At 41.0% G+C, this 25,286-nt stretch overlaps 2 protein-coding genes and 1 long non-coding RNA gene across 4 annotated transcripts; 1 reads left to right on the top strand and 2 right to left on the bottom strand.

Moving 5' to 3' along the window:
- Positions 1-90: 90 nt before the first annotated feature.
- On the bottom strand, positions 91-5,172 carry piga (phosphatidylinositol glycan anchor biosynthesis, class A). The gene is made up of 7 exons (XM_069154067.1): positions 5,059-5,172; positions 3,902-4,375; positions 3,543-3,813; positions 2,645-2,777; positions 2,144-2,276; positions 1,638-1,844; positions 91-908 (listed from the first exon to the last, which is right to left on the bottom strand). The coding sequence occupies exons 2-7, from the start codon at positions 4,337-4,339 to the stop codon at positions 621-623; spliced, it is 1,470 nt and encodes a 489-aa protein (XP_069010168.1). The 5' UTR covers positions 4,340-4,375; positions 5,059-5,172; the 3' UTR covers positions 91-620.
- An 887-nt stretch (positions 5,173-6,059) lies between these two features.
- LOC138200998 (uncharacterized) lies at positions 6,060-10,572 on the bottom strand. The gene is made up of 5 exons (XR_011178450.1): positions 10,168-10,572; positions 8,123-8,437; positions 7,748-8,020; positions 7,424-7,523; positions 6,060-7,232 (listed from the first exon to the last, which is right to left on the bottom strand). It is a non-coding gene; the product is annotated as an uncharacterized lncRNA (long non-coding RNA).
- A 315-nt stretch (positions 10,573-10,887) lies between these two features.
- Positions 10,888-25,270, top strand: appb (amyloid beta (A4) precursor protein b). Of its 2 annotated transcripts, XM_069154063.1 has the most exons (18): positions 10,888-11,132; positions 13,985-14,152; positions 14,280-14,409; positions 14,519-14,631; positions 15,087-15,277; positions 15,357-15,604; positions 15,752-15,919; positions 18,075-18,208; positions 18,327-18,401; positions 19,188-19,346; positions 19,491-19,619; positions 19,783-19,882; positions 21,037-21,104; positions 21,556-21,694; positions 22,002-22,055; positions 22,751-22,842; positions 22,972-23,118; positions 23,233-25,270. In XM_069154063.1, the coding sequence occupies exons 1-18, from the start codon at positions 11,073-11,075 to the stop codon at positions 23,332-23,334; spliced, it is 2,277 nt and encodes a 758-aa protein (XP_069010164.1). In that variant the 5' UTR covers positions 10,888-11,072; the 3' UTR covers positions 23,335-25,270. The 2 variants fall into 2 exon arrangements, with proteins under 2 accessions (XP_069010164.1, XP_069010165.1); XM_069154064.1 differs by lacking the exon at positions 15,752-15,919 and having other exon boundaries at positions 10,889-11,132.
- Positions 25,271-25,286: the final 16 nt, after the last annotated feature.

Genomic DNA, 25,286 nt, shown 5'->3' with positions numbered 1-25,286 from the left:
CCGTAAAACTAACTCCAAAAATATAGTTGTTTAATGTATCTAGAAGATGAAACAATTTAAATAAAATGACATGTAAGAACAGATTATACTTTAGCAAGTACTTTATTTTCCAGATCTGACTGTTTTGAAGTCAAACTCCCACATTTACATATAAATATGTAACATCTAAAACAAAAGAATGGCGTTCATAAAGTTTGAATTGGGACTAAACAATGTGCTCTGATGACAGCTTCACAAATCTGTGAATTTTAGTATTAAACAAAAACATGAGGTCTGCTGATAACTGAACGTAAGATACTGCAGCTTTGCTTCCCAGTGAGTGTACAAGTAGTCAGCCCTTTCTGTCCTTTGGTTCAGTGCAATCTGTAACGGTACACAACAAATTAAAAAGTGCTTATAAACTGCTATAGATTTAAATTTTTTATAAAAAAACGCCTAAGTCTTAGATAGGATGCTTTCACACAAGGTCCCTTTTGGTGAGTAAATGTAAACAATGTTCTGGGTGACCATGAGCACATTCAGCATTAAGTAGTCATGTTTAAAATGTTTGTCAGCACCATGAAAAGCACATACAACACCCTGTAAACAGCTGGAGGTGAGGCAGAGCAGGTTTGGAGATATCACTGCGATGAGGTTTCTGTCTCTGCTGCTCGCTTCATGGCACGTTTGGAGAAACCCTGATTTCCGTTGCTTGTTTCCTGCCTCCACAGGCCGCGAGGGCCGGTGCCGTCCACAGCGACGTCCATGACCCGGTCTGGCACCAACCATCGAAGGAGCAGCAGGAAGAGGAAGTCTAACACGGCTACAAACGCAAAGATGGAGCCAGCCACGGGGCCGCAGTGGGCCCTTAGCCTCCGTAACCGTCTGTCCAGGGGAAGAACCTCCTCCCCGGCCACTCTGTCGTACACCTGAGAGGAAAAACACAGTGATGAGTGGCTACAAACAATTCAGCATCTATCGTAGGTTCAGCTGTGTGGACCATTTACACTCACAAGAGACGACAGGATACTCGGACAAATCCGGTTACGCAGGAAAACCATGTGTTTCGGTAACCTGGTTACTTCTTCTGTGTACACATTCATCAGCTGGGTAATCAGATCGCGTCCCGTACTTTGTATCTTATTTTAAAAGCAGGTCTTCACAGTTGTATCTCATGATGCAAAGATGCTTGAATTTGAAAAAGAATCAACTCTTTAACGGCTTCTCTAAACTTCAAAAGGCTACATAAGTGTAAACGCACTGCAAGTAGAGATGCAGTATGTCTCCGAAAATGTTACGCCACTCAGTTATCTGTCCAAATAATTAAGAACTTCATTGTAAAATATGCTAAGTTTCTTGATAAAACGTTGAGGATAAAAGCCCGTGTTGGAAAAAGACGAAAACGTACAGGTAGAATTTAACTACAACTCTAAAAGGTGCATTTCGCCACAAAAAGTCAAATCATACATCTTAAAATTGTGTGAGAGAAAGAGGTAGAGATTACAATGCTGAAGAAGGTGAAAACACAATCTGCAGCTTCCGTCTGTTTACTGTATTCTTGTATTTTCAGCTGTCTGACCAACCAAAAAGGACACGATTCAGTGTAAATCCATAATACATATTGCAGTGATACTGCCAGGAAATTTTGGTCAACCTACTTTCTCAGTCCTCTCTGCCACGTTTCTCCAGGTGTAGAGGTTTTGTACACGTTCGTGGATGGAGGCGGGAGAGGGGACGGAGCCCGACCGATGCTGGGCAATGACTGTTTCCAGACCAGCACACAATGAGCGCACAGTGGGTTCACACAGGGTGATCAGGTCCTCAGGTAACACCTCAGGGATGCCCCCCACACGAGTGCTTACCACCTTTGAGATAAGAGGAATGGATGTTCATATTTCATACAAACACACAGGTATAAATGCAAATGAATAAATGAGAATAAATACTATTTCTAACAGAATAAAATATTTCATGGTCTGGCTGTCTTGGGTCAAAGTGTCACATCTGTCTTTCCCTTCAATCTGGTGACAGGTGACTTTAAAGATCATTTTTCCTTGTAAAACAAACTGACTTGTTGGCCTCGGTATTGTGCCATTGGACTGAAATCCTGCACAGCCTACTTATTGCTCGATTTCCTTGAATTATTCTATGAATGACAACAAACCTGCAGTCCACAGCTGGCTCCCTCCAAGATGGCCATGCAGAACGCTTCAGTCAGCGATGTGTTGAGGAAGATGTGACCCTGAACCAAAACGCCACACACATCTTTGTGCTCCAGAGCACCGAGCAGACGCACCCTGCACAGATTCAGTTTAAAGACTTTAGCCACATCAGCATTGATACACACAAACCGAGTGTTCAACCCTCCATACTAGACTCCCGTCACAGGATCATTTCTGAAAACACAGTCGAACTCGCTGTATTTTCATACACAACAATGCGTATCTGCAATCCTTCCCACACATTGTGTAAATATTCAAGACAGTGTTGCCAAGTTTCAGATCATGAAATGTCTCTGCTTTACCACTGAGACATAAGATTAAACATGAAAGTAAAGCGGTGCCATTTCACAGCATTTTTTCCAACCAAAGACATGTCCTTAAAAGCAGTGTAGTTGTTGCCTTCCTATGAAATAACCTCTGGAAATATGAGCATCCAGCGGTACCTGTCATGCAGTTGGTATTTCTCTCTCACTTCCTCCAACACAATTCTCTTCGGTCCCTCTCCGCCGATTAAGAAGTGTAGATTAGGATATTTGAGGCAGAGCTCTGGGATTATTCCACCGAGAAGATCAATTCCTGAAGAGAGGAAAAGAAAGTGAACGCGTGTTTTCTCAATGACAGTGATGTAATTCTTAATCGAACCTTATTAAAGAAACTGGATTGTTGAGGCTGATATGTAAAAAGATAATTGAGTGTTTGGAAATTACAGATTAACCAGTATTCATTTTTTAGATAAACATGTTACATACAGTGCTCTCTTGTAGACAACTACAGTGTGTATTATATAAACATTGTTAATAATTTAATTAAAATGTTTTGTGCTGCAATTTCATGCGACTGTCCTTATGGTCCAACATGTGAGCTAAAACTGTACATCTGTGAAAATACAAAATTAACTGATATAAAGTCCTGATTTGTCTGTTAAGGTGCGATCATAATTTGTATATAATATATATAGATATATACTGTACTGTATATACTGTATATACTGTGCATTTTATATTTTATATTTTTTACAGCTATTTTACTGCTATTTTATTGCTTTTCTATTATTCTATTATTATCTTATTGCTTCTGTATGCTGCTGTAGCGAAAACATTTTCCCCTCGGGGATTAAAAAAGTAACTACCTAACCTAACCAAACCTAATTAATGTTGTCTTTCTCCTGTTTTTAGATGCACTGATGAAAGTGTAAAATAAGGCCCGCAACTGGACAAAAATGGGGGCCTGAACTTTGTTTCCAAAACAAGGGCAGTGTCTGATTCATCCCGGCACCCTGCAGCTACAAGTACGACCTACCTTAAAAGTGGGAAGAAGTCAAACACAATAACTTCTCTTTACCTTTGCGGTAGACGAGACGGCTGATGACGACGATCGTGATCCTGTCATCTTGGCGCTGGGAGGGGTCGGGGGTGAAGTCTGTCGGGTCGACAGCGTTGGGAATAACAGATACTATCTCTGGGTTGAGCGTCGCACGGAGTACCGTGTTCTCTTTGCTGGTGTACGACACGCACACGATGTGGTTGGTGTCACACAGCGTCACGGTCAGAAGCTTGTTGGTCAGCACGGAGCTGACGTCGGCAAAGCCGAAGAGCGAGTGGTCAGTGAACACCTGGAAATGATAGCGCTCTTTAGCCTCGTCGGCAAATTATGTGCAACACAATGACGTTAAACCCGTCGAATCATTTTGAGTCACGCACCGTGTTGAGGCCCATGGTCTTGGCGTGGAACAGCGCATCATGGCCCATGGCGGAGAAGGAGCTGTGTGCGTGCACCACGGTGATGCGCTCCCTGACAAACACACAGCGCAGCAGCGGGAGGCTGTGGAAGCAGGTGGTGGCTGTGGACTGGTTGTACATCACCTGCAGGGGCAGGTAGTACACCTTCAGCCCGTTGGTCAGGTACCTGACGCCCTTCCTCCTGTCGTAAGCGTGGGTGACAATTACCACCTTGTGTCCCTTTTCGATCAGACACTGGGAGAGCTGGTAGATGTGGCTTTCTACTCCCCCCATGTTTGGATAGAAGAAGTCAGACACCATGCAGATGTTGTGTTTCCCGCTGTCGACCTCTGCAGGAGCTCCAGAGTGTCTCTGGGATGGAGAGTTCTTCACAGCTGCCGCTCTCCTTCGTTGGCCCATTGTAGATTCCTCTTGTGGATGTGCACTCGATCAGTGCTGGAAATAATCAATTTAATCCTTAATGGGTGAATTGACATGAATGTACTTACTACACCAGTGTTTTATCAATTTATGTCAATTTTAAAAGTAAATGTACCAAACATTAAGCTCTGAAACGGTTGAATAATCTATTAGTTGAGAGAGAATAATAATCTGGGTTTCTGCCTATTGGGTATAAAATGTAAATATTTTTGAATTCATTAATATATCCCATTACATATCAGGATATTGTGAACCCTACCGCATTAAAAGGAAAACCTAAACAACTTAATGAAATCTAATAAAAACCGATCTGCCACAAATTCTACTTTTACAGTCAGAGGACCAAAATATTCAGTTTCTTTTGACACGGTCAGAAAGTGTTAATTCAATGATACTGCGTGTTTATTACCGAGGTGATAGTCTGTGGTGCATTTAAATTGAAATGTATTTTTAATGTTTGTCTCCTGGTGTTTGTAAATGGAGTGGGCGCAACTTTAGAAACAGTCAATAGTTAAGATGCAACACCTCTTTAACAGACACAGCTGATTTATGACTGAGCTATTGCATCAGATTGCATTTTATTATACAAGCCGGATTTAACAGTGTTTGCATACGTTAGCATCGAGCTAACAAACTTTGTTATCTAACCGCTGTAATAGCATTACAGCACGCTGTTTCCGTCGTGCAGACTGTCTTACCTTGGACAAAACGTCAGTCTCGTTTCAGCCTGTGAAAACACACGCAATCATGTTTTTTTTTAGATGCGGACTCATTTCTGCTCGCTAGCCCCGAGCTAGCCTGTTAGCCATGTGTAGTACTTCCTGGTGTCTACGTCACAAGGCAACGAAGACGTAACACAGCGTGGCTGCGGCTCTGATATACGATTAGTATTAGATTTGACTGATTACTACATAGGAACCATTCAAAGTTAACTATATTCCTTAATTTTTTTTAATATATATATATATATAAGGCATTTGACTCAAAAGAGATTTTTTTTTTTATTTTTATTTTTTTTTTATTTTTTTGAATTAAGTTATTTAGTTTGGAAAAAAAATTCTATGTTCCGATGTTTCTTTTAAAAACTTTCCCAATTTACGAGCTGTATACATGGTAGGTAGGTAGGTATTTACTTTATTAATCCCCGAGGGGAAATTTTTTTCGCTACAGCAGCATACAGAAGCAATAAGATAATAATAGAAATAATAGAATAAAATAATAGAATAGAATAGAATAGAATAGAATAGAATAGAATAGAATAGAATAGAATAATAGAAAAGCAATAAAATAAAATAGCAGTAAATAGCAGTAAAAAATATAAATATAAAATATAAAATGCACAGTATATACAGTACATTATATATCTATATATATTATATACAACAAACCAAGAAACACAGTCAACATATATATATATACACAGTACAGTATATATCTATATATATAATATACAAACAAACCAAGAAACACAGTCAACAGTGTTATTGTACTGTGATGGATTTTGTCAGAGGTGAGTTATTGTACATGCCAAGAAAGTCCTATTTGTTTTCGGTTTGTGATTGTTGCTGGTAAAAAAAAAAAAAAAAATCTCATAGCTAACTGATTGCTAAGCATTATTTCTCAAGAAAAAAATACAATACCATATATAGATTGCAATTGCAATACATGTAAACTCCACAAAAGATTTTCCACCCCAGTATGTTTGTTAGTATGTTTTAATAAAGAAAAAAGGGAAATTAAAAAAACATTAGATCACAGTAAACCATTGTGCTTTTTACAATGAAATGTTATTGCTAGATTCCTGGTCGTGAGTCCTTGGAATTGCACTGCAAAGTGTGTGTCATTCAAACATAACTGTTTTTATTAAAATAAAAATGCTGGACTCAGCTATAGTTTAACATAATTCACATTTTAAAAAATTGGCTCACAAAAATGCAGTCTCAACATATTTAAATATTCTCAATGTTGGAGTATGGTGTGCCAACTGAGCTTTATCAGTGACATTCACTAAGGCACACATGATAAGCAAGTTACAGAAAGAAAGCACAAGTGACAATGATGCCAGGGAGTCAAGAAATTAGCAACCCCAAAACAAAAGGAAATATGCACAAAAAGACCAAAGAGCTTAGTTTGTTTTGTTTGTCTTCCATTACCGGTAGTTACAGCATTGTCAGGTTCGTTTTTTTAATTTTTTTTATTTCAACCCTTTATTGATCAGAGAAGGCTGATAATCATGTTTTATTGCTGTTCCCTGTTCTCAAGCTTTCTTCAGATCTGTCCGCTCTGACTGCAGCTGCTGACTAAACTCAGAACATGGGATCAGAGTTGGACCAGCAATCTATCTGTTTACCAGTTCCCAGAGTTTAACAGCATCTTTTCAGACTGGAGAAGATCAAAATGGTTTGAAAAAAAAGTCTCTGACTTTCCAGGTAAGGATTATTCACTGGCATTACTTTTTGGCGTAATACCTCTTGAGTGTCATAAAAATGTCACAGATGAACGAACATGATTATTTACAAATGTGAAACAAATGTGGTAAGGCAGAGAAAAAGCAAAGTGCACTTTAACCAGTCTACCATAAATGCAACAAGTAAAATTTTAACACCTTGTCATATAAGAAAAGAAAGAAGTCAACTTCACGAGAAAAGCACAGTCGCCCTCAGACACATACATGTTTTTACTTCACTGTTCATCTAGAATTTCCAGAATGAAAACTGAATGTTCATTTCAGAAGCCCATTCCATGAGCATGAATGCAGGATGCAACCGGTTTGTGTCTGTAAAGTCCCATCCATTCACCTGTTCAGAGGAGAGGAACTTTCCCATCCATTCAGCTCTTGAAGTTGTCACGTTCCATTTGTCCTCGGTGAAACCTACTTATTAAAGACAAAGAGATATGGCTAAATAAAATTCCCTGAGAGACACAATAGCAATGGAAACATCAACATGGAAGAGGAAAAACAGGTAATGGCTGCCAACAACTCTGTCGCGCAAATCCGGTTTAAACAGTAATCCTCAAAGATCATGTGACTTAAATTAATTTGGCAGGATGACAAAAGCTTACCGTGTAATCTTGCAACACAAAACTAAGGAAAGTCCCAAGAATGTCACAATGATGATGAATGGAAAGTCATGCCTCCTGAAACCGTCTGATGTTATTGGTGCTACAACCGAAGAAAATATGAATCAGTAAATAATACAATTATTTAGTTTTCTTAATGATTTGATGCAACAGACGTTATTTTAAACATATTATACAAGATGTAACTTTCTAAAGTTGTGTTGTATTATGACTGTTGCTGATTTACATTTAATATTGTTTTGCTTTCACTGTAATAAATGTAGGAAACATGTGTTCTTTGACACTTTCATTTAAAAGAATAGTTACCCGTCGTAGTTATGTCCTCTGGCTTGATGACACATTTAGGCTCTGATGTCCAGCTGAGTTCAGTCCTGAGTTTGCTGGTGAGATGGTGGAGGCCAGTAGAAGCGTCCACGGTGCGTGTGATGGATATGTTCATCGTTGACGTATTTGTAAGAAGCTTTTCATCTAAATTCCACTGAATCTCAGGCTCTCTGTAGTGCGCTTTCACATCACACTGGTGAAGCCATACACCATCACTCTGGTTGATAGGAGCATGCTGACGAACACTGTACCTCGCTGGTGAGACAAGACATGGCTTAAAATTAAGAAAGATTCAACAGGAAGTTTTTAAGTGGATAAATATTGTTGGTATGCTGACTGAATAAATTCATGACTCACCAGAAACATTTAGATTCACAGATAAAGATTGATATGTTTTGCTGGTGAAAATACAGCTGTATCTCCCCTGGTCACCCTCTGTGATGTTGGTTAGGAGAATAGAGCAGTTACTGCTGTTCTCATTCAAAAATATTTTGGCTCTGCCTTTGTAGTCGGGCCCGAAGTATGACTTGTTCGTATTGTTTATGAACAACAGCTTCATTTCGCTGCCTTTCTTCTGCCACTTAAAATCACTTGTCAAATTTCTATCCAAGCAGGTGCATGGCAGAAGGACACTTTGCTCTAAGACACCTGTAACAGCAACCTCGCCATCACCTACAACAGAAAAGGTGATTATCATTAGTCAAGCTGTCAGAATCTCCTCAAAGTTTTAAAAACATTTCTGAGCAGATACGTTTCCCTGCTGCATTGAACATTTGACTGAACTGAACTATACTTGGACTTGAAACCAACTGATGTAACTTCAATAAATCTGGGAAAACATGACAGATTTAGTTCAATCAATAGATTTTAGTTTAATTTGGAGTCACATTCTCAGTCAGAAGCTTTTTTCTTATTAGAGTCACTTTCATAGGCCGACTTTTCAATGGGCTGCTCAGAGTGACTCTTAAATTTAGAGTGTACTGGTACAGGGCTAAGAACTTAATTGGATGATTACCTTCTTCAAGCTGTTCCAAACATCTCTTGAACATTTAAATCTTGTAATAAAAGAACATGTCGGAGAAACTGCTTCAGCTGTTCTCAGCGGTACACTTGGCACATCTAGGTTTTAATGCTTTGAACCCTTTAAAAGCCATAAACTGCAAATTTGACTTTATTATTTGATGGTTTTTTTTTAGGACTGTTTACCAATTGTGTTATTTGTGAATGCTGATTGTTTGGTTATCTGGTTATCAACGTTTCCCTGTCTCGTGAAAAAGCGATCAGAATCTTAATGATACTACCTGATTAAATACAGATTCAACACTTAATAAATAATAATCATGGTTAGAATTATGTGAAGTGTCATCAGAAGAAACAACCAAGCTTCACTTCATGTGTATTAAAAACAAATCGCAGTTTTCCATCAGAAAGGTTTTCTTTAAATCTATAAGAAACATCTCTTGTTTGTGTAGAAGATCATGTAACGTCATGTTTCTTTTCCTGTGAATCATTACCTCTCCTGTTTGCAAGTTATAACAGCAGAATATTTATATGTTCAAATCACTTTGAACTTTATTATAAATGTGTCCATTCTGCCCGTTTCTGTGCAGTTCTGTGACCCAGTTTCAATGTGACCCTTTCATTATGGTTTCTTGTTCAAACTCTTTAAGAGCCACTTCTTGAAAGGAAATACAAACTCACTTTGTTTACATTTCTGTTCAAGAGCAAGAAAAACTAAACCGAAAGAGGAAAATTAAGTAAACAAAGAGACACTTTTCACCTGAATTTTCAGCTTCAGTCCTGCTTATAGCCAACATATAAAATAGTTTGATTTAATTGAAACGTGTTGTTAAGTAAAGCCTTGGGGGGGGAAAAAAAATCTGCTGTGATTCTCTACAACCTTTTTACAAAACACATGTATTTGGTTCTGTATTCATACATTACATGTCTTTAATTAAGATTTAACTTTTAACGCATTGTTGTATTAAAAAAATGTTATCATCGTGATGAGTCACTACATTGCTGTGGTTTTTTTTTTAAAGGAAGCTTATTTACAGCAAATGGCATAGTACAAGAGGAGCTGCTGTGAGGCTTTCTGTAAACATTTAAATCTACAGAAAATAATCTGGAGCTCCTGTTGAAGACCTCTGCTATAGGCTATTGGATGTGGAAGATAATAGGCTAACTTGAGTGCACAAAATATATATGTTGTGTGAATGAGGCTTTAATAAAGAAAATAATGATTTAGAAATTTTTTTATTTATAAAAGGGACCAATGTGTAAAATAGCCTTTTACTTGTAGTATTTTCACATTGTATGAGTACTTCTTGATACAGCATCTGCAATAGGCTCTATTTTCAGGGAGAAAGACAGTTTAATTTAGGGATATGAAAGAGGCTTACCTGAGACCATTAACACCAAGACCAGTCCCAGAAAAGTCCGCATGTTTCCTCTCGGGTAATGCCAGATGATATGTATTGATATTATTATCCTGAGCTGCCCAACGTCATGTCGTTATATCTCTAGATCCGTCCGTCAAAACCGTGGTTAAAACCCGAGAACAGCTCTGTACTCCTCATGCTGATTGTGAAACTTGGCAATAGATTCAGGAAGACCGTCATTGATGTCTATCTATATAAGGAAAGCAGTGCACGACATATCCACTTCCTGATGACAAACTTTATGAATTGATGTCATATTAATATGGGATAACTATGATACAATATTGTGTTGTTTTTACTGTAGGACCACATTTTGTGTGCAATCATATAAAACAATGGCATGAAAGCACACAGAAACACATGCCGTCTTTCTGAGGACCCTCATTGATCTGTCCCTGGGCTGACAGCATCCCAACATTAACTACACACACACACACGTTGCTTTTTCTATCTTTGTGAGGACACTCTAACAAATAAAGCATTCCCTGGACCGGAACCAAACACAACCAAGTGCCCAAACCCCAATACTTACCCAAACCTAAACCTAATTCTAACCTTAACCCTAAAATAAAGACTTAATCCTTAAAATACCCTTACACGCGTGCGTGCGCGTACACAAACACACACACACACGTGGGCGCGCTTACACCCCCCCCGCCCCGTCGAGGACCAATCCAAACATCCAGCCTCACACCGTCACCGGGAGCCGAGCAGAGAAGTCCGTCGGGATCGGAACAACCACAGCCGGCTGTTGTGTCGACGCAGAAAATATCTAAACAATTCTCATAGTTCAAACGGGGGAGAAGAAAAAAAAGAAAAAAAAAAATCGTTAACATAACGGCGGTGCTGGATACCGGGAGGACGGTATGGAGGAGCACACGGCGCTTTTGCTGTTACTGGTGGCGACCTTGACGCTTTCATCCGAGGTGAGTTCGGCGGAGAAACCGCAGCTTGTGGCGGAGCGTCGGTGAGTCGTGTGGCCCTCCACCACCACCACCACCACCCCGGCTCGGTGCTCAGCCGCGGCGGGCCTCTCGCCACCGTTTGTTAGACGGGTTACAACCCAAATCTGAATAAGGTTCGCTTTAAAAAAAAAAAAAAAAAAAAAAAGTCAACGTACAAAGACAAACACCGAAGTGGTTCATAACCGTTAACGACCGTGTTGCTGCCAGAGATTACATGATTACCGGGCTTAACCGGGGGGGGGGGGGGCCCACACTCCGTTTGATCCACTAAACCAAACCCATCCAGCCTGACATTTCGGAACTTCTTGCTGTGTAAGTCTGAACAGATTTACTGCGTAGAATAAACCAACCGAACCAATAATGTCGGCGATGCTACCGAGGCCGACCGTTAGATGTCAGTGATTGACAGCTCGGCCCTGCCATGTTTGTTTGTTTTGTTTGTCTTCGTGGTTTTTTTTGTTTTTTTGTACCAATGTCTGTTTAATACTAGGTTTTAGTTAGTGGTTGTGTTTTTGTTAGTCGTTATTTAGCAAATTAAATCCCCTAACTAGAGCAGTGAACAGGGTGAGGGAGCTAACGTTTGTTAGCTTTTTTTTTTTTTCCAAGAATATTACACAGATTAACGTGAGAACCGAGATCTGCTCACAAAACGGTAAATTCACGTTCACACAGTTTGTTCACGCTGACTAACTATTACAAAACAACACGGGCGGTTCAGCTTTTATGTGAAAAGCCCAGCTCATTGTTTTTTTTTTTTAGCATCGCTAATGTGCGGTGTTAGTGCCGCTCGGTCCAGCGGAGCCTGCAGGGTGGAGGAGGAGGAGGAGGTGGAGGAGGAGGAGGTGGTAAAACTGCTGAGGAGAATGGAAAAAGGATGCAGCCTTATTGGTTTCATACAAGCAAGATGGCGCCTGCAGCCTGCTGCTGGACCAGAGAGAAATATGCAGCTCAGGAGCAGCTGGAAAATAAGGATTGAACGGGGACCTGCATTGTAATATGTCACTCAATAGATGCTGTTTTCGCACTAAGGTGCTGCGTTAAAGGGCGCAAATATCTATAGAGATACTGCAGGCTCATCATACTCACACACCTACTTTACACCCTCCCCAGCCAAACCCCTGTGCGCTGCAGTGGAAGAAAAAAAAATGTCTCCACAGCAAAATTATGCAGGACATACTATTTGATGTCATACCTGTAACTGTCGTGACGCTATATCGGTACCATTTAGATGGGACTCAACGTTGTTTTTGGGTGCTTTGTGTACTATTTCTGTTTTTATATGCAAGTTTTTGTAGTATTTTAAGATTGCATGTTTCCCCAGGGTCCAGATGGTACGCCTGGGGAAATTAGTTTCATTCTTTTCCCATTTAATCTGATTAAATTCACCAATTGTGTTGCAGTGTATTCACTTTGTCTGCTGCATGTTTTTTTTTAGGCTGCAGGCTGGTGATTACCTCATGATGGGCTCGTGACAAAAACACCAAGTCTAGCAACATCGGGACTTAGATGTGATAACTTTTTGCAGTTATGTGTTGTTGCCACTCCCAAACGCCCACACAGGAGTGTTTTCCATATTTTTTTCCTCAATGTACAGCCAGGTCTGACAGGTTACCTCAGTGTAATGGACATGAAAGAGCAGGAACAATTTACGGGTTGCCCACAGCTTTGTATAATTGTTGCTTGTGGCTTAAATGTTTTTACAAGGAGTTGTTACTTCGAAGGCATGAATTAGTGATAACAATATTTTGGGTAAACGACTGTTCGTTGATTGATACACAAGGTAGCAGGGATCAGGATTAATACTCCTGAGTTAATATCTCACGCACATCACACATCACTCCCTACGTTCGGCTGGGATGCGGTTAATGGACTTACTGCTGTATGTTGTCCATTTCTCTTTGTGTTCAAATACAATGAGCACGATGGATGTGCCATATAAAGCAAGGGACTCAAATAAAAAAAAAATGGAATTGCGCATGAAAATAAATGATGGCTAACATTGTGCAACGGTCTGTTATGGTAAGAAGAGAGCAGTTTCGACAAAGGAAAAACAATGGGTTATCCCATTCAGATTAACAGGAGGGTAATATTATGCAGATCGTCAGAGACAAACACAGCATCAACTCGGAATTAGTCACTTGATGATTGGCAACAGATGGCTTGGTCGCTAGCGTTTTGTCAGTTTGCAGCATCGGTGTTTTCTGATGTTCGCCAAAGAAGATGGATGGCCCATAAAGCGAAACACAGAAGTCATCCTCCTATTTTTCCCCTGAACAGAAAGGAAGGAAGAACATCACGTGCAGAGCGGTGAAAGGAAATGTCCAAAGACAATTTTATTTAAAGAAGTTGTTCTTGCGTCATGTTTGATCAAAGCTGAATTTAAATAGATTGTGGTTTCCCACATCTTTTCACGTGGCCTTCCTTCCACTCTTGTGTCACTTTCTCTAATACAGAAAATGAACAAAGCCAGACTAACAAAGGGCACATGTGCTGCCCTGTGCCTCTAATGCTTATCTCTCTGCCTTCTGGACTCAGAGAATTTCCCTGGCTTAAGCTTAAAACAGTACTTACTTTTACATATTTATATAATAACTTAAATGTGTCGTGATATTATAGAGTAATTTAAAGAGGCTTTTATCCTTATAGAGATTATAAATCTCAGTATTGTACACACAAATGTTGTTGTGGGATAAACTGAGAGGGATTAAATATAAACAAGCTGCACAAGGAGATATTTATGGTTAAGCCGTACTTTAGCCAGCATATTACAGTGAGTCTTCATCGTTGTCCTCTCTTTCTCCTTGTCTGTCCAGGTGCCTGCTGATGACTCTGTGGGTTTGCTGACTGAGCCCCAGGTGGCCATGTTCTGCGGGAAGTTCAACATGCACATCAACGTACAGAGTGGCAAATGGGACTCTGACCCCTCCGGCACCATGAGCTGCATTGGCACCAAGGAGGGCATCCTGCAGTACTGCCAGGAGGTATTTAAACAGAGTGAGACAGCACTGCTGAGACACAGAAAGAAACAGAGGCGAGAGGCAGGAAGCAGGCACAACAGGGAAAAGGATAGTACAGTAAGAACATCAAAATCTCACTGGTCTCTTACAGGTGTACCCAGAGTTGCAGATCACGAATGTTGTGGAGGCCAACCAGCCCATCAGCATCCCCAACTGGTGCGAGAAAGGCCGCAAGCAATGCCGCAGTCACACACACATTGTGGTGCCATACCGCTGCCTGGGTAAGCAATTTTAATGGCCCAGATACATGCTACTGAGCGTATTTGTATATGGTTCCATGTTCGAATAGAAACACTAAGCGCAAAGGGTAAAAACTTATTCATGTTGCAGTTGGGGAGTTTGTGAGCGACGCCCTGCTCGTTCCTGACAAGTGTAAGTTCCTGCACCAGGAGCGTATGGACCAATGTGAGAGCCACCTGCACTGGCACAATGTAGCCAAAGAGGTGAGGATGGACAGTAAGGCAGCAATCAATGTCAACTTAACTCATGCTGCCTGGTATCCTCTCACTATCATTGTCAGGTAGTGGCCTTTTGTGTCCATTTGTCTTCCCCCCCCCCCCACTGAATGACTCAGCACTCCTTAATTTCATCCTCCCGCCACTCGTATCTCCTGTCAACCTACTTCGACATCGTCTTCTGATTTGTGTTCCTTTTATCCTTGTCCTTTTCAGCGCAGTCACTCACAAAGGCAATTACCTGTCATTTATTGGTTTATTTCACCTCTATTATAATAAATAAGCCATGGCTCAGACTTCAAGGTTTTCCACAATAATCTTTCTCGAGGATTGAAATGACTGAATGTTATGTGATTTGATTTAGGATGCCAGTATATAACTGCATATAGCGAGCCATTGGAGCTCTTTTGGAAGTCACGAGTAATGTCTTTTATTAAATTTAGTCCTGCGGAGACCGCTCCATGGATCTCCATGACTACGGGATGCTGTTGCCATGTGGCATCGATCGTTTCCGAGGGGTGGAGTTTGTGTGCTGCCCACTGGAGGCGGAGCGAGAGTCAGACAGCACAGAGCTGGAAGGGGAGGAGTCTGACGTCTGGTGGGGCGGAGCTGAGACTGAATACTCCGATAACAGGTATTGTTACTCAGACACATTCATCACCATCCGCACACACCTGTTGATCCAAAGACTGAACCCACCACTCTGTCCGCAGCATGACGCGTCCAGCAGACACAGAGACAGCCACCACTGAGGACGATGAAGACGAGGATGAAGAGGAAGAAACCTTTGAAAGAGATGAGAACGGAGATGGCAATGAGGATGACGATGAGGAGGAGGAGGAAGAGGAGGAGGAGGACGACGACGTGACCTACGAACGGGATAGCGATGAGCGCAATGCTAACATTGCCATGACAACCACTACCACCACCACCACTGAGTCAGTTGAGGAAGTCGTTCGAGGTGAGAAATCAAGTGGATTCACACACTTTGTTTACATTTCTTCATTCTGCAGTTGGTTTTCCGTCACGTGTTGTTTTGTTTTCCATGAAATTTAGAAGCTCACATTTTTGCATTCATTTTTTGTTTGCCTGTGTGTACACACCTCAGCGGTTTGTTGGGCTCGTGCCGAGTCAGGCCCGTGTCATGCCATGTTGGAGCGTTGGTACTTCCTGCCCGAGAAGGGCCGCTGTGCTCCCTTCTTGTTTGGGGGCTGTGGGGGCAACAGGAATAACTTTGAGTCGGAGGAGTACTGCCTAGCTGTCTGCAGCAGCTCGTGTAAGTCACAGGACTGGAGCTCAACCCTGAAGTGTCCACATAACAAGCCTACTGTATTTACTGTCCTCAGGCTGCTGCAGATTGTCTCTCTGTCTCATTCAGTCTCTCTGTCTCTCTCTGTCCTGACTGTCTGATGCCTCTTAACCAATCAGAGCACTGACAGCTGGACTCAGTTCCTCATCCTCTTGTATCTCATATTATGTGATATTATTGTCTCATCAAGATAAAATAAAATGTATCTTTGATTGGACAGGAAAAGTAGAGACGGGACAAAAACGAGGGCCATGAAATCACCCGTCTCTTTTTTATTTTTTTTATTTGTTCATCTAAATGTCTTAAAATTTGTGGTAAACATAAAGAAAAGTGAAAGTTCTAAAATCACAAGTCTGGCAGTTTTCTATATTTTCTTATTGTGAATGAATCCCACAAACAAAAACCAAATCAACAATTTGCTCCTGCTAAAGACTCGAATCTCTAAAAATAGATTTAAATAGTGTTTAACATTTTGGGAATAAGTGCTTATTTGTCTTCCAGTTGACAGTTAGATGAGAAGATCGATATCGCTCTTAAGACTGTTCACACAATATGAAGCTGCTGCCAGCAGCCAGTTAGCTTAGGTTAGCGCAAAGATGGAAAAAAGAGAAACACCTGGCCTGCCGCCTGACTGCTGAAAGTAGCTTCATATTTAGCAGACAGACATAAGAGCAGTACCAATTATCTCATAGCCTTAGGTAGGAAAATTAAAAGTGTTTTTCTGAATGTTGAATTAGTTATTTCATTATTCAAAAGGGCTAGGTTATTTCCTGACACAGCTGGGCACTTGTGTTTTTAACAAATACAGTACTCATCAAACAGGAGTAAATAGAGCATCTGCTATGGACTAGTTTAACCCATGCAATGAATATTTGAGACAATCAGAACTTTGTATGAAGGATTGAATTAAAACATACTGTAGTGCCCATGTTTATTATCATGAGGAAACCTTTCACCCAATGCACCAACTGGAAACCGTACTCATTGGAGCAGGGCCAGAACCACATATTCACTCAGTGAATTTACGTCTGGTTATACCAGGAGAGGTGTCCGTGGCAAAGAGGAATCAATTCATTTATACAATTGATTGGTTGATTGTTTTTGTAGGATTTATGGACAAAAAGAAAACTATATTATACCGCCAGCTGTATCATTTTGACAGTCAGCAGTTTGACGGTCATGTTTGAGCTCAGTAGTCAAAGAACAATGTCAAGAAATAATGTAAAAGCCAGCAGATGAAGGGATGTCTCTGATGGAAAGTGGCCATGATACAGTCACAAAGAGACGTCATTCACCTCTGAATCATATAATCACTCATTTCATCTTTTCCAACCAGTAACACTAACTGATACTTCTTGCAGCATGTGGACGAAGCAGCGTAAACAGAGAACCTTTAATGTCAGCGTGCGTCTGCATGGATCACTATACACGTGTGTCTGCATGCTTTGCATTGTACTACACAGTTTTACGGTCTTGTGTGTGCTGCTGCAGCTCTGTAGGAGTCTGATCTGGCAGTTGTAGGTGTCTTAACAATGTCATCAATATGTCTAACCAGCTGAGCGTGTTGAAAGCTGGAATGTGTTTGTGCTCATGTGTGAAAGGTTAACGGGTTGATTTGCTGTTTTCACTCGGTGAACTCCTCAGTGAGTGCAGTCTGCCCTGATCCTGACTCCACAATTCGCATCTTATCTCCAACCCACATTAAACAGCACACAAATGGACACACACACACACACACACACACACACACACACACACACACACACACACACACTTATTCTGGGAAACTCAACACGTTTTGTCCTCTGATAACCTGTGTGTCTTTTATGACATTATTTATGTAGATGTTAAAACAATGTTCTGTGTGGCTCTAACCTCTTATGTGTGATTAACCCACTCGTTTGTCAAAGAACTGGAACCGTGTTTGATGTTGCCGCTGTGGAATGCATAGTGCGTTTCAGACTGACTGATATCAGTGTTTTTCCAGCATTTATCTTTCCTGCATCCTCTTTTCTGGTCATCCTGTGAGCCACTCTGCTTCATGACATCCTGTTCTTGTGCCCCTTACTCGGCCTTCCACTTCTCTGTGATTGATCCCTCCCTCCTCTTCGCTCTCCCCCAGTGCCCACCATGGCCCCCAGTCCTCCAGATGCCGTGGATCAGTACCTTGAATCTCCTGGAGATGACAACGAACACACCGACTTTCAGAGGGCCAAAGAAAGCCTTGAGGCCAAACACCGTGAAAAGATGTCCGAAGTACGCGTTTTTACCGCCTAAATGTTTTTTTCCTTTGGGCATTTTGCCTCGTCGAGAAGTTGAAATCTCAGCGAGAAATGGTTGTTTTTGTCTTTGACATGACTTCCTGTATGTCCAGGTGATGAGGGAGTGGGAGGAGGCTGAGAGACAAGCCAAAAACCTTCCTCGTGCTGACAAGAGAGCCGTCATCCAGGTAGGGAACACACCACACCAAATATTCAAAATACATTTGAAAATATTTCCATTATCTTTGGCAAAAGTAGCTAAGAGTACTTGATTAGTACGTGTACGAGGGAGATGAATGTATTTTTTTTTACTTTTGCAAAATGCAGGAGTGGGTTGATTTCTTTTCGTTTTGTATTCACAATTAGAAATCACAAGCCTTACTTAAAAATATTGTGATAATGTTTTCAACATGGTTGAATCTGAAATGTGGACAATTGTGGATGTCATTTTTGCCAAGTAAAAAAAAAATAAAAGAATTTTCAAAACTGACAACATGCAACATGTAGCTTGTTGAGCTTCAAATCAGGTTTCTTGCCAACTTAATTCTCTGCTCGCTGGCAGGTGTCGTTCTATATCTCCTTCGATTGGATGAATTAAGGTATATACCTTTAAGACCAAGATGCAAAAGTATATTCATGTCTTAAAGGAAGAGAAAAAGAGGATTTCAACATGCAACAAGATAAAATAGAACAATATAAACAGGGATGTGAGATTAATTGTCAGACAATGTATCATCATCTTTTTTTTTATGTTTCGCTATTAATAATTTATTTATTACTAAAAAAAAAGGGAATCCTTTTGATTTTTGACAACACTTTCTTACTGCCACATGAACATGCAACTTCAGAATAGTATCTGTCAATCCCTCCATTCTCCAAGTCGAATGTGTATTTCACCACCATGTTGCCATGTTACCTGTTGGTATATATGATCAGACTTAACTCCAGCATGCACACTGTACTGTAATCTGCAGCACTTCCAGGAGAAGGTGGAGGCGGTGGAGCAGGAGTCAGCAGGCGAGAGGCAGCAGCTGGTGGAAACCCACATGGCCCGAGTGGAAGCTCTGCTCAACAGCCGCCGACGCCTGGCTCTGGAAAATTACCTCAGTGCCCTACAGGCTAATCCTGCACGGGTACAGACACGTCCACGTTTAACATTTCTGCAAACACATCTCAATACTTTCTTCTGTGTGCGTCACACACATACTGTATGTGAAAAATGAATCTGAAGTGTTAATAATCCCACTAACAACATTCAACACTGCCGCCACCGCCAGCCCCGTCAGGTGTTGAGCCTGCTGAAGAAGTACGTCCGGGCAGAGCAGAAGGACAGGCAGCACACGCTCAAACACTACGAGCACGTCCGCACCGTCGATCCGAAGAAGGCTGCGCAGATCCGACCGCAGGTACTCGCGCACACACATTCAAGATCCTTTCATGTAAAGAGGTGGCGATACATTTTTATTGTAGCCTAAAATTTTATTGTATATTCTTTTAGGTTTTAATCCGTGGAGAAAATTACGATTTTCAGAATTGGACCAGAAGTAATGAACTTTGTTTGATCTCTAGGTTTTGACCCATCTCCGTGTGATCGACGAGAGGATGAATCAGTCATTGAGTCTGCTCTACAAGGTGCCAAATGTGGCTAATGAGATCCAAAACCAAGTTGGTAAGTGTTTGTTTATGCTCTACTGTTAAAGGACCATTCCACTGCTTGTACTCCATGGGTACAGGAATTCCTGTGTGCCAACCAACAATTATTGGAAGTGGTACCATATTTTTGTTTTTTTACTTTTAGGGGTTCTTTGTTTTCAGTTGTTCATCAATTTCATTTTCATTTAGTCTTAAAATCATGAAGTCATCTGTGAATCGTTCCCAGTGGTGCATTCGTGTGCTGAATTGAAAGTCTGACAACAGAGCTCCTCCATTCAGCCGCCACGTAGCACTGAATTCAGAAGCTGTGATGTAACGTAAGCTATAACACATCATAGATTCTCATAGCAGAACTAGTTCCAAAGTCTGAAATAAAATGTGTTCATAATGAATCCAATGGGCCAGCCTGGAAGGTGGAATGAAAAGCCAGCTGTCGTAGAGAAGGGGAGGAAAACATTGATGGGTGTTGAATTGGATTGTCCCGATGCAAAAGAGCCACACGAAGAGATTCAGCAGACACATTGCCTGGCTGCTCTCCACCAGCCACCACGTGAACACTGTGTGAATACAGGATCTTTGTTTTCAGAGAGTTACAGATAATTGGTGACTCAAACCTCCTCTATCTGTCATCAAAAAAGGTGTGGCGGGAGGAGGTTTTGGACATTATTTGCCATGCAGTTCAGGCAGAGCATAAATCCAGCTTAATGGCCTCATAGCGATAGCTTCATATTAAATAGACAGACTCTTTACCCTTTGGGAAGAAAACGAAATGTCAGACTGTTCCTTTAAGTTACTTGCAGTGGCTAACTACTATGCTAGTCGGTTATATTGCCGTCTTGTTGTAATCCAGAACTGATGTCAGTACAATTCTGCTCATCCTTAAGATAGAGAGTCTTAAATGTGCAGCGAGACTGCAGCCTGCACTAATTAAGTAACCCTACAACATCTGGCAGCGCTGACTGAGTTTAACAGTGTGTGAAGTCCATTGATGAACAGTGTGCTGAGAAAACGGACTCTTTCCAGGCAGATTGCCTTCAGTAGTCAAGACACCGTGCAAACTTCACCTGGCATCTCTTTCTTTCCCATCTCACGCCTACCATTCCTCCCTCCTATCCATCATCACGCTGCTTCTCTCTTTCTCACACTCACGTTATGCCTTTTCCTTCGTAGCGGTTATAGTGCAGCGAGTTCAGTCGGAGCTGTCTCAGCAAGTCTCTTCCCTACAGAGTGATGGGAGGGTGAGTCAAGTTGCACCCACTCACATATGCATGGAGTGTGTCCTGCATAAAGCGCACTCTCTCGTATATAAATAGAATTACCTCGACAGAATGATAAGACGGATGAAACAAAGTCGCCGTGCAGCCCACACAGAAACTTGCTGACATAGTTGGGAAATGATGCACTTCATGCTGAGAGAGCGCGGGGACGTTGTTTAAATCACTGAGGTGATTACAAATAACGCTGACTGTAATTAGATACGGTGAGTGACGAGAAGAGTTGTCAAACATACATGATCTCTCAGGAGTACACTGTCTCTGAAGGGCAAAACGGATTAACACTGTGAGACCGCAGATTTCCAGATGATACATCTTCAGATTTCCCGTTTGTTTACTTTAGTGTTTAGCGGGAACATAATTACATCCGTTGGTACCTGACAGCGTCCTGATTAACATTCCTCTGTGTTTGCAGGTGGACGGCAGGGTGAGTTATGGTAACGACGCTCTGATGCCCGATCAGGCCTACAGCTCTGCCCCTATGGACCCGGGCCTGAACGGACTGGGCTTCATTCATCCTGAGAGCTTCAACCAGCCCAACACAGAGAACCACGGTAACACACACACATAGACACGCACACACATGTACCACAGATTAGAATACACACGGAAACATATTCATTCATAATAAAATGAGATATCTACGAATTAAAAAAAAAAAAAAAAAATCCATATCCAAATCATCCTTGGTGAAGTTAAAACTCAATTCAATTTCATTGAAACACCAACAAAGTGTAAAGTTTTGAACAGAAGTAATTCCAAAAATTGTGAACGATAATTCATTTTAGTTTGACCTCTATTGACTTTGAATACAGTTTGACATTTTATCCCTTTTTTAAAAATGGATTCTTTTTTCTACAGTTGAGCCCGTCGATGCTCGTCCAATTCCAGATAGAGGACTCCCCACACGGCCCGGTATGTATGTGTGCTGCAGAGACTAACCATGTCTACACCTGAACGCCTACATTACATCTTCTCCTATGTACATTTATTATGTATTAAGTGCCATGAAAAATATTGATAATTGTTATTTGGTACAGAAATGAAAAGATCCAGATGATAAATTCAACTGACAATCAGGACTCTCATATTTCTTTCGTCTAGCACCACCATCGGGTCACAATCAGTTTGTCAGTACAATAGTTTAAGACCAAATTTCTACATAACCTGCCTCAGCTGTTCTTTAGAGAAGGGTCCAACTGCAGCTGCATCATCTCCTTTTCTATATAAAGGCAAATACTACTTTCTCTGTTATTTAAATCCTTTTCACTCAGGACAAAAGGGAGCAACGGGGGAAAAAAAAGCTGCATAAATAAAGTAAAATAAAAATCCAAGAAAGCCACATTTAGAGTGAATGTTCTGCAGCAAAAAACAATGTGACAAAGCAAAAGTATTTTTTTTAAGTGATTTAAATTAGGTATATGGAGTAACATATTAATATAAATTTATGCTGCAATAATATTTTCAGGACAACTTTTGAGTCCCATGAAATAATCTTCTGTCACGTGTATTTACATAATACAAAATACATTGAAAATATAAAATAAAAGATTTTATATTTGACCACAAAATTTCTTCCTACATTTTTTTTCTTGTTTCTTTGGTTTCAGTATCTGCCCTGAAGCCAGAGGAGATGCCAGAGGTGCGGATGGAGATTGAAGAGAGGCAGAGTGCAGGATATGAAGTTTACCATCAGAAACTGGTATGAAAACCATTCAAATCCAACACGTCACATTTAATCACCATGTGATTTATTTGGGTCCTGCAGTAGTCTGTGCTTTGTGCACGTAACGCCTTTTTTTTTTTTTTTTTAAATCTTTTTTAATGGCAGGTGTTTTTTGCCGAGGATGTGGGGTCCAACAAAGGTGCCATTATCGGGCTTATGGTTGGAGGGGTCGTCATAGCAACCATCATTGTCATTACTCTGGTGATGCTGAGGAAGAAACAGTACACTTCTATTCATCACGGTGTGATCGAGGTAAAAGGCTGAAATGAAGAGCCGATGCAGAAACCCGTCTCCTCGTGTTTTTAGTCGTACACCTGCACGGAATGCAGTTTCCGTTGTACTAACTTCCGTCGTGTGTTTTTAAAGGTGGATGCAGCGGTGACACCAGAGGAGCGTCACTTGGCCAAGATGCAACAGAATGGCTACGAGAATCCCACCTACAAATTCTTTGAGCAGATGCAGAACTAAAGAAGGGCTCACTGACATTTCCCCCGGGCGTGTCCCCGTCCCACACCGCCACCCTCATGGTCTGTTCCATTCTGCTCCCTTGCCCTCAGCCCCTACACCTCCAGTTCCTACCCCCCGTTCAGGGGGGGAGGTTACTGGGAGAGATCATTTTTTATCATAGAACGTAAGGAGTAGACAAGTCTTTGTATGTCTCGGTCAGGGGTTTGGGCCAAAGGAAACGGACATGGAACAAAGCCCTCTTAATCCTTTGATTGTACAGAGCTTAAATTCCCCTGCAACTGGTTAGACAAGGGTTTCCTGTTTCACCTGCACATTTCAGCCAATCACACCTGTTCTGTGGGTTTGTACTGAAAAACCCTGCCGACTGTTTCTATGACGTCACTGCAGTACAACGCTCACAGCCGAGACCAGAAACATGTAATTTCCCAGTCACTCCTCGGTCGCCTGTTAAACTGCCCCCGACACGCCGCTCTCAGATGACAGGTGAGGGCTCTCGGAGCGCCTCGCTGCACGATTCAAGAGTTTCAGGTTTCTTTTTCAGAAAAGAAAAAAAAATTCTGAAAAAAAATATGCCTAATCAAAATATGTAAAAGCTGAAAAATATTGAATGGTTTTTTTTTAATTATTATTATTATTATGATTTTTATGTGTAATATATTAAGACAGAGATTAGCTGTAAGTATATGTAGTGCATGGCCATATTGATGACTGATAAAGTATACTGTATTGTTGGAGGTCCTCCGGAGCAGTCCTCTTTCTAGATATTTTAGCAGGATTGTACATTTCTAGTGTCTTCTTTGTGATCCTGTGATATGAAGAAGAATAAGAGTATTCAGAATCTGGTCTGCTTTGTTGTCACACAGACTTGCTTTAACTGAATCTTGGCTCTTTATGCTCATCTCCATGCTTCACTGTTGTGTTAGCTGCATGGGCCAAAAAAACCAACATGCTCTCTACGTATGTAATATATGAAGTGTAATAGTATCCGAAAGGAAGATGATTGTGTTACTGTTTGCGTTCTATGCACTCTGTCATTTTTGGAAGTCTGATTATTACCACCAAATATTATTGCTGTCGAGTCTCTGATGCCAACTGTCGCTGCACTTTGGGTTTTTATTAGAAGGAGGATCAAGGTCAAAGTTCAGACAAAGTTTTTATGAAAGCATATTATTCCAGATTTATCATTCAACTGCTTTGATTGTAAATATTTGGATGGATGAAGGAGGTCTGGCTGTCATCAGCCCCGTTTCATGATCATTTCCACGTTGTTTCTCAGTTTTCTCCCTTTCTCGAATCCTCATTTCTCATGTTTATCCTCTCGGTCTTGTTGTGTCAGCAATATTGTACAGTGAAGCACTTGGGAGTCGGTGTGTGACAATTTGATAAAGAGACTAGACTCGTCTGGCCTACAAAGATCAGATGGTCCGGTCTCCTCTCCACATACATTCCTTCACCAAATCTCACATACACGTTCTATTTTTCTACATTTCCTGTGTGTACTTGTACAATGCTTCCGTTTGTCCTGTGGTGAATATTACTTTGCCTGCATATCTGTTGTCACATCTATAGCTGTCCTCATGGAGAGTTGACATCCGCACCAACAGACACACATTTCCCTCTTTCTAAATTAAGTTGATTAGTTGTGAACATGAATGTGAGACACATCTTGTGCATTTATACCATAGAAATATGACATATCATCTCCACGCATTTTTCCCACACATTCAGAGACACCAACAGAAGCTCTTAATCAGGTGAATGTTTTAAATTTGTACCGACGCTCTTTAAGTGTCTTTGAAGCGTAGTGATTAAAAATGATGTTTTTTTTTGTCATTGATTCGATGACCTTCCTCTGTGTGTAGTTAAATGGACCATCTGGTAAGTGTAAGAAAAAGCTTTCTACACTCACTATACCATGAATAAAATTTTGAATGTACAGCTTGCTGTCTCTT

This window comes from Embiotoca jacksoni, unplaced genomic scaffold (genome assembly GCF_022577435.1).
Source record: "Embiotoca jacksoni isolate LCO1_2020_lvr unplaced genomic scaffold, fEmbJac1.0.p SCAF_2, whole genome shotgun sequence".
Classification (NCBI taxonomy): domain Eukaryota; kingdom Metazoa; phylum Chordata; class Actinopteri; family Embiotocidae; genus Embiotoca; species Embiotoca jacksoni.
This window is presented reverse-complemented; position numbering and strand designations above follow the sequence as displayed.

Coding starts and splice junctions, on each gene's coding strand:
- appb (XM_069154063.1), top strand. CDS start 11,073: ATGGAGGAGCACACGGCGCTTTTGCTGTTACTGGTGGCGACCTTGACG. Junction 14,410..14,518: donor GGTGCCATACCGCTGCCTGG/GTAAGCAATTTT, acceptor TTCATGTTGCAG/TTGGGGAGTTTGTGAGCGAC. Junction 21,695..22,001: donor GCCCAACACAGAGAACCACG/GTAACACACACA, acceptor TTTTTTCTACAG/TTGAGCCCGTCGATGCTCGT.
- piga (XM_069154067.1), bottom strand. CDS start 4,339: ATGGGCCAACGAAGGAGAGCGGCAGCTGTGAAGAACTCTCCATCCCAG. Junction 3,814..3,901: donor AGACCATGGGCCTCAACACG/GTGCGTGACTCA, acceptor TATCATTTCCAG/GTGTTCACTGACCACTCGCT. Junction 2,778..3,542: donor CCGTCTCGTCTACCGCAAAG/GTAAAGAGAAGT, acceptor TCCTCTCTTCAG/GAATTGATCTTCTCGGTGGA.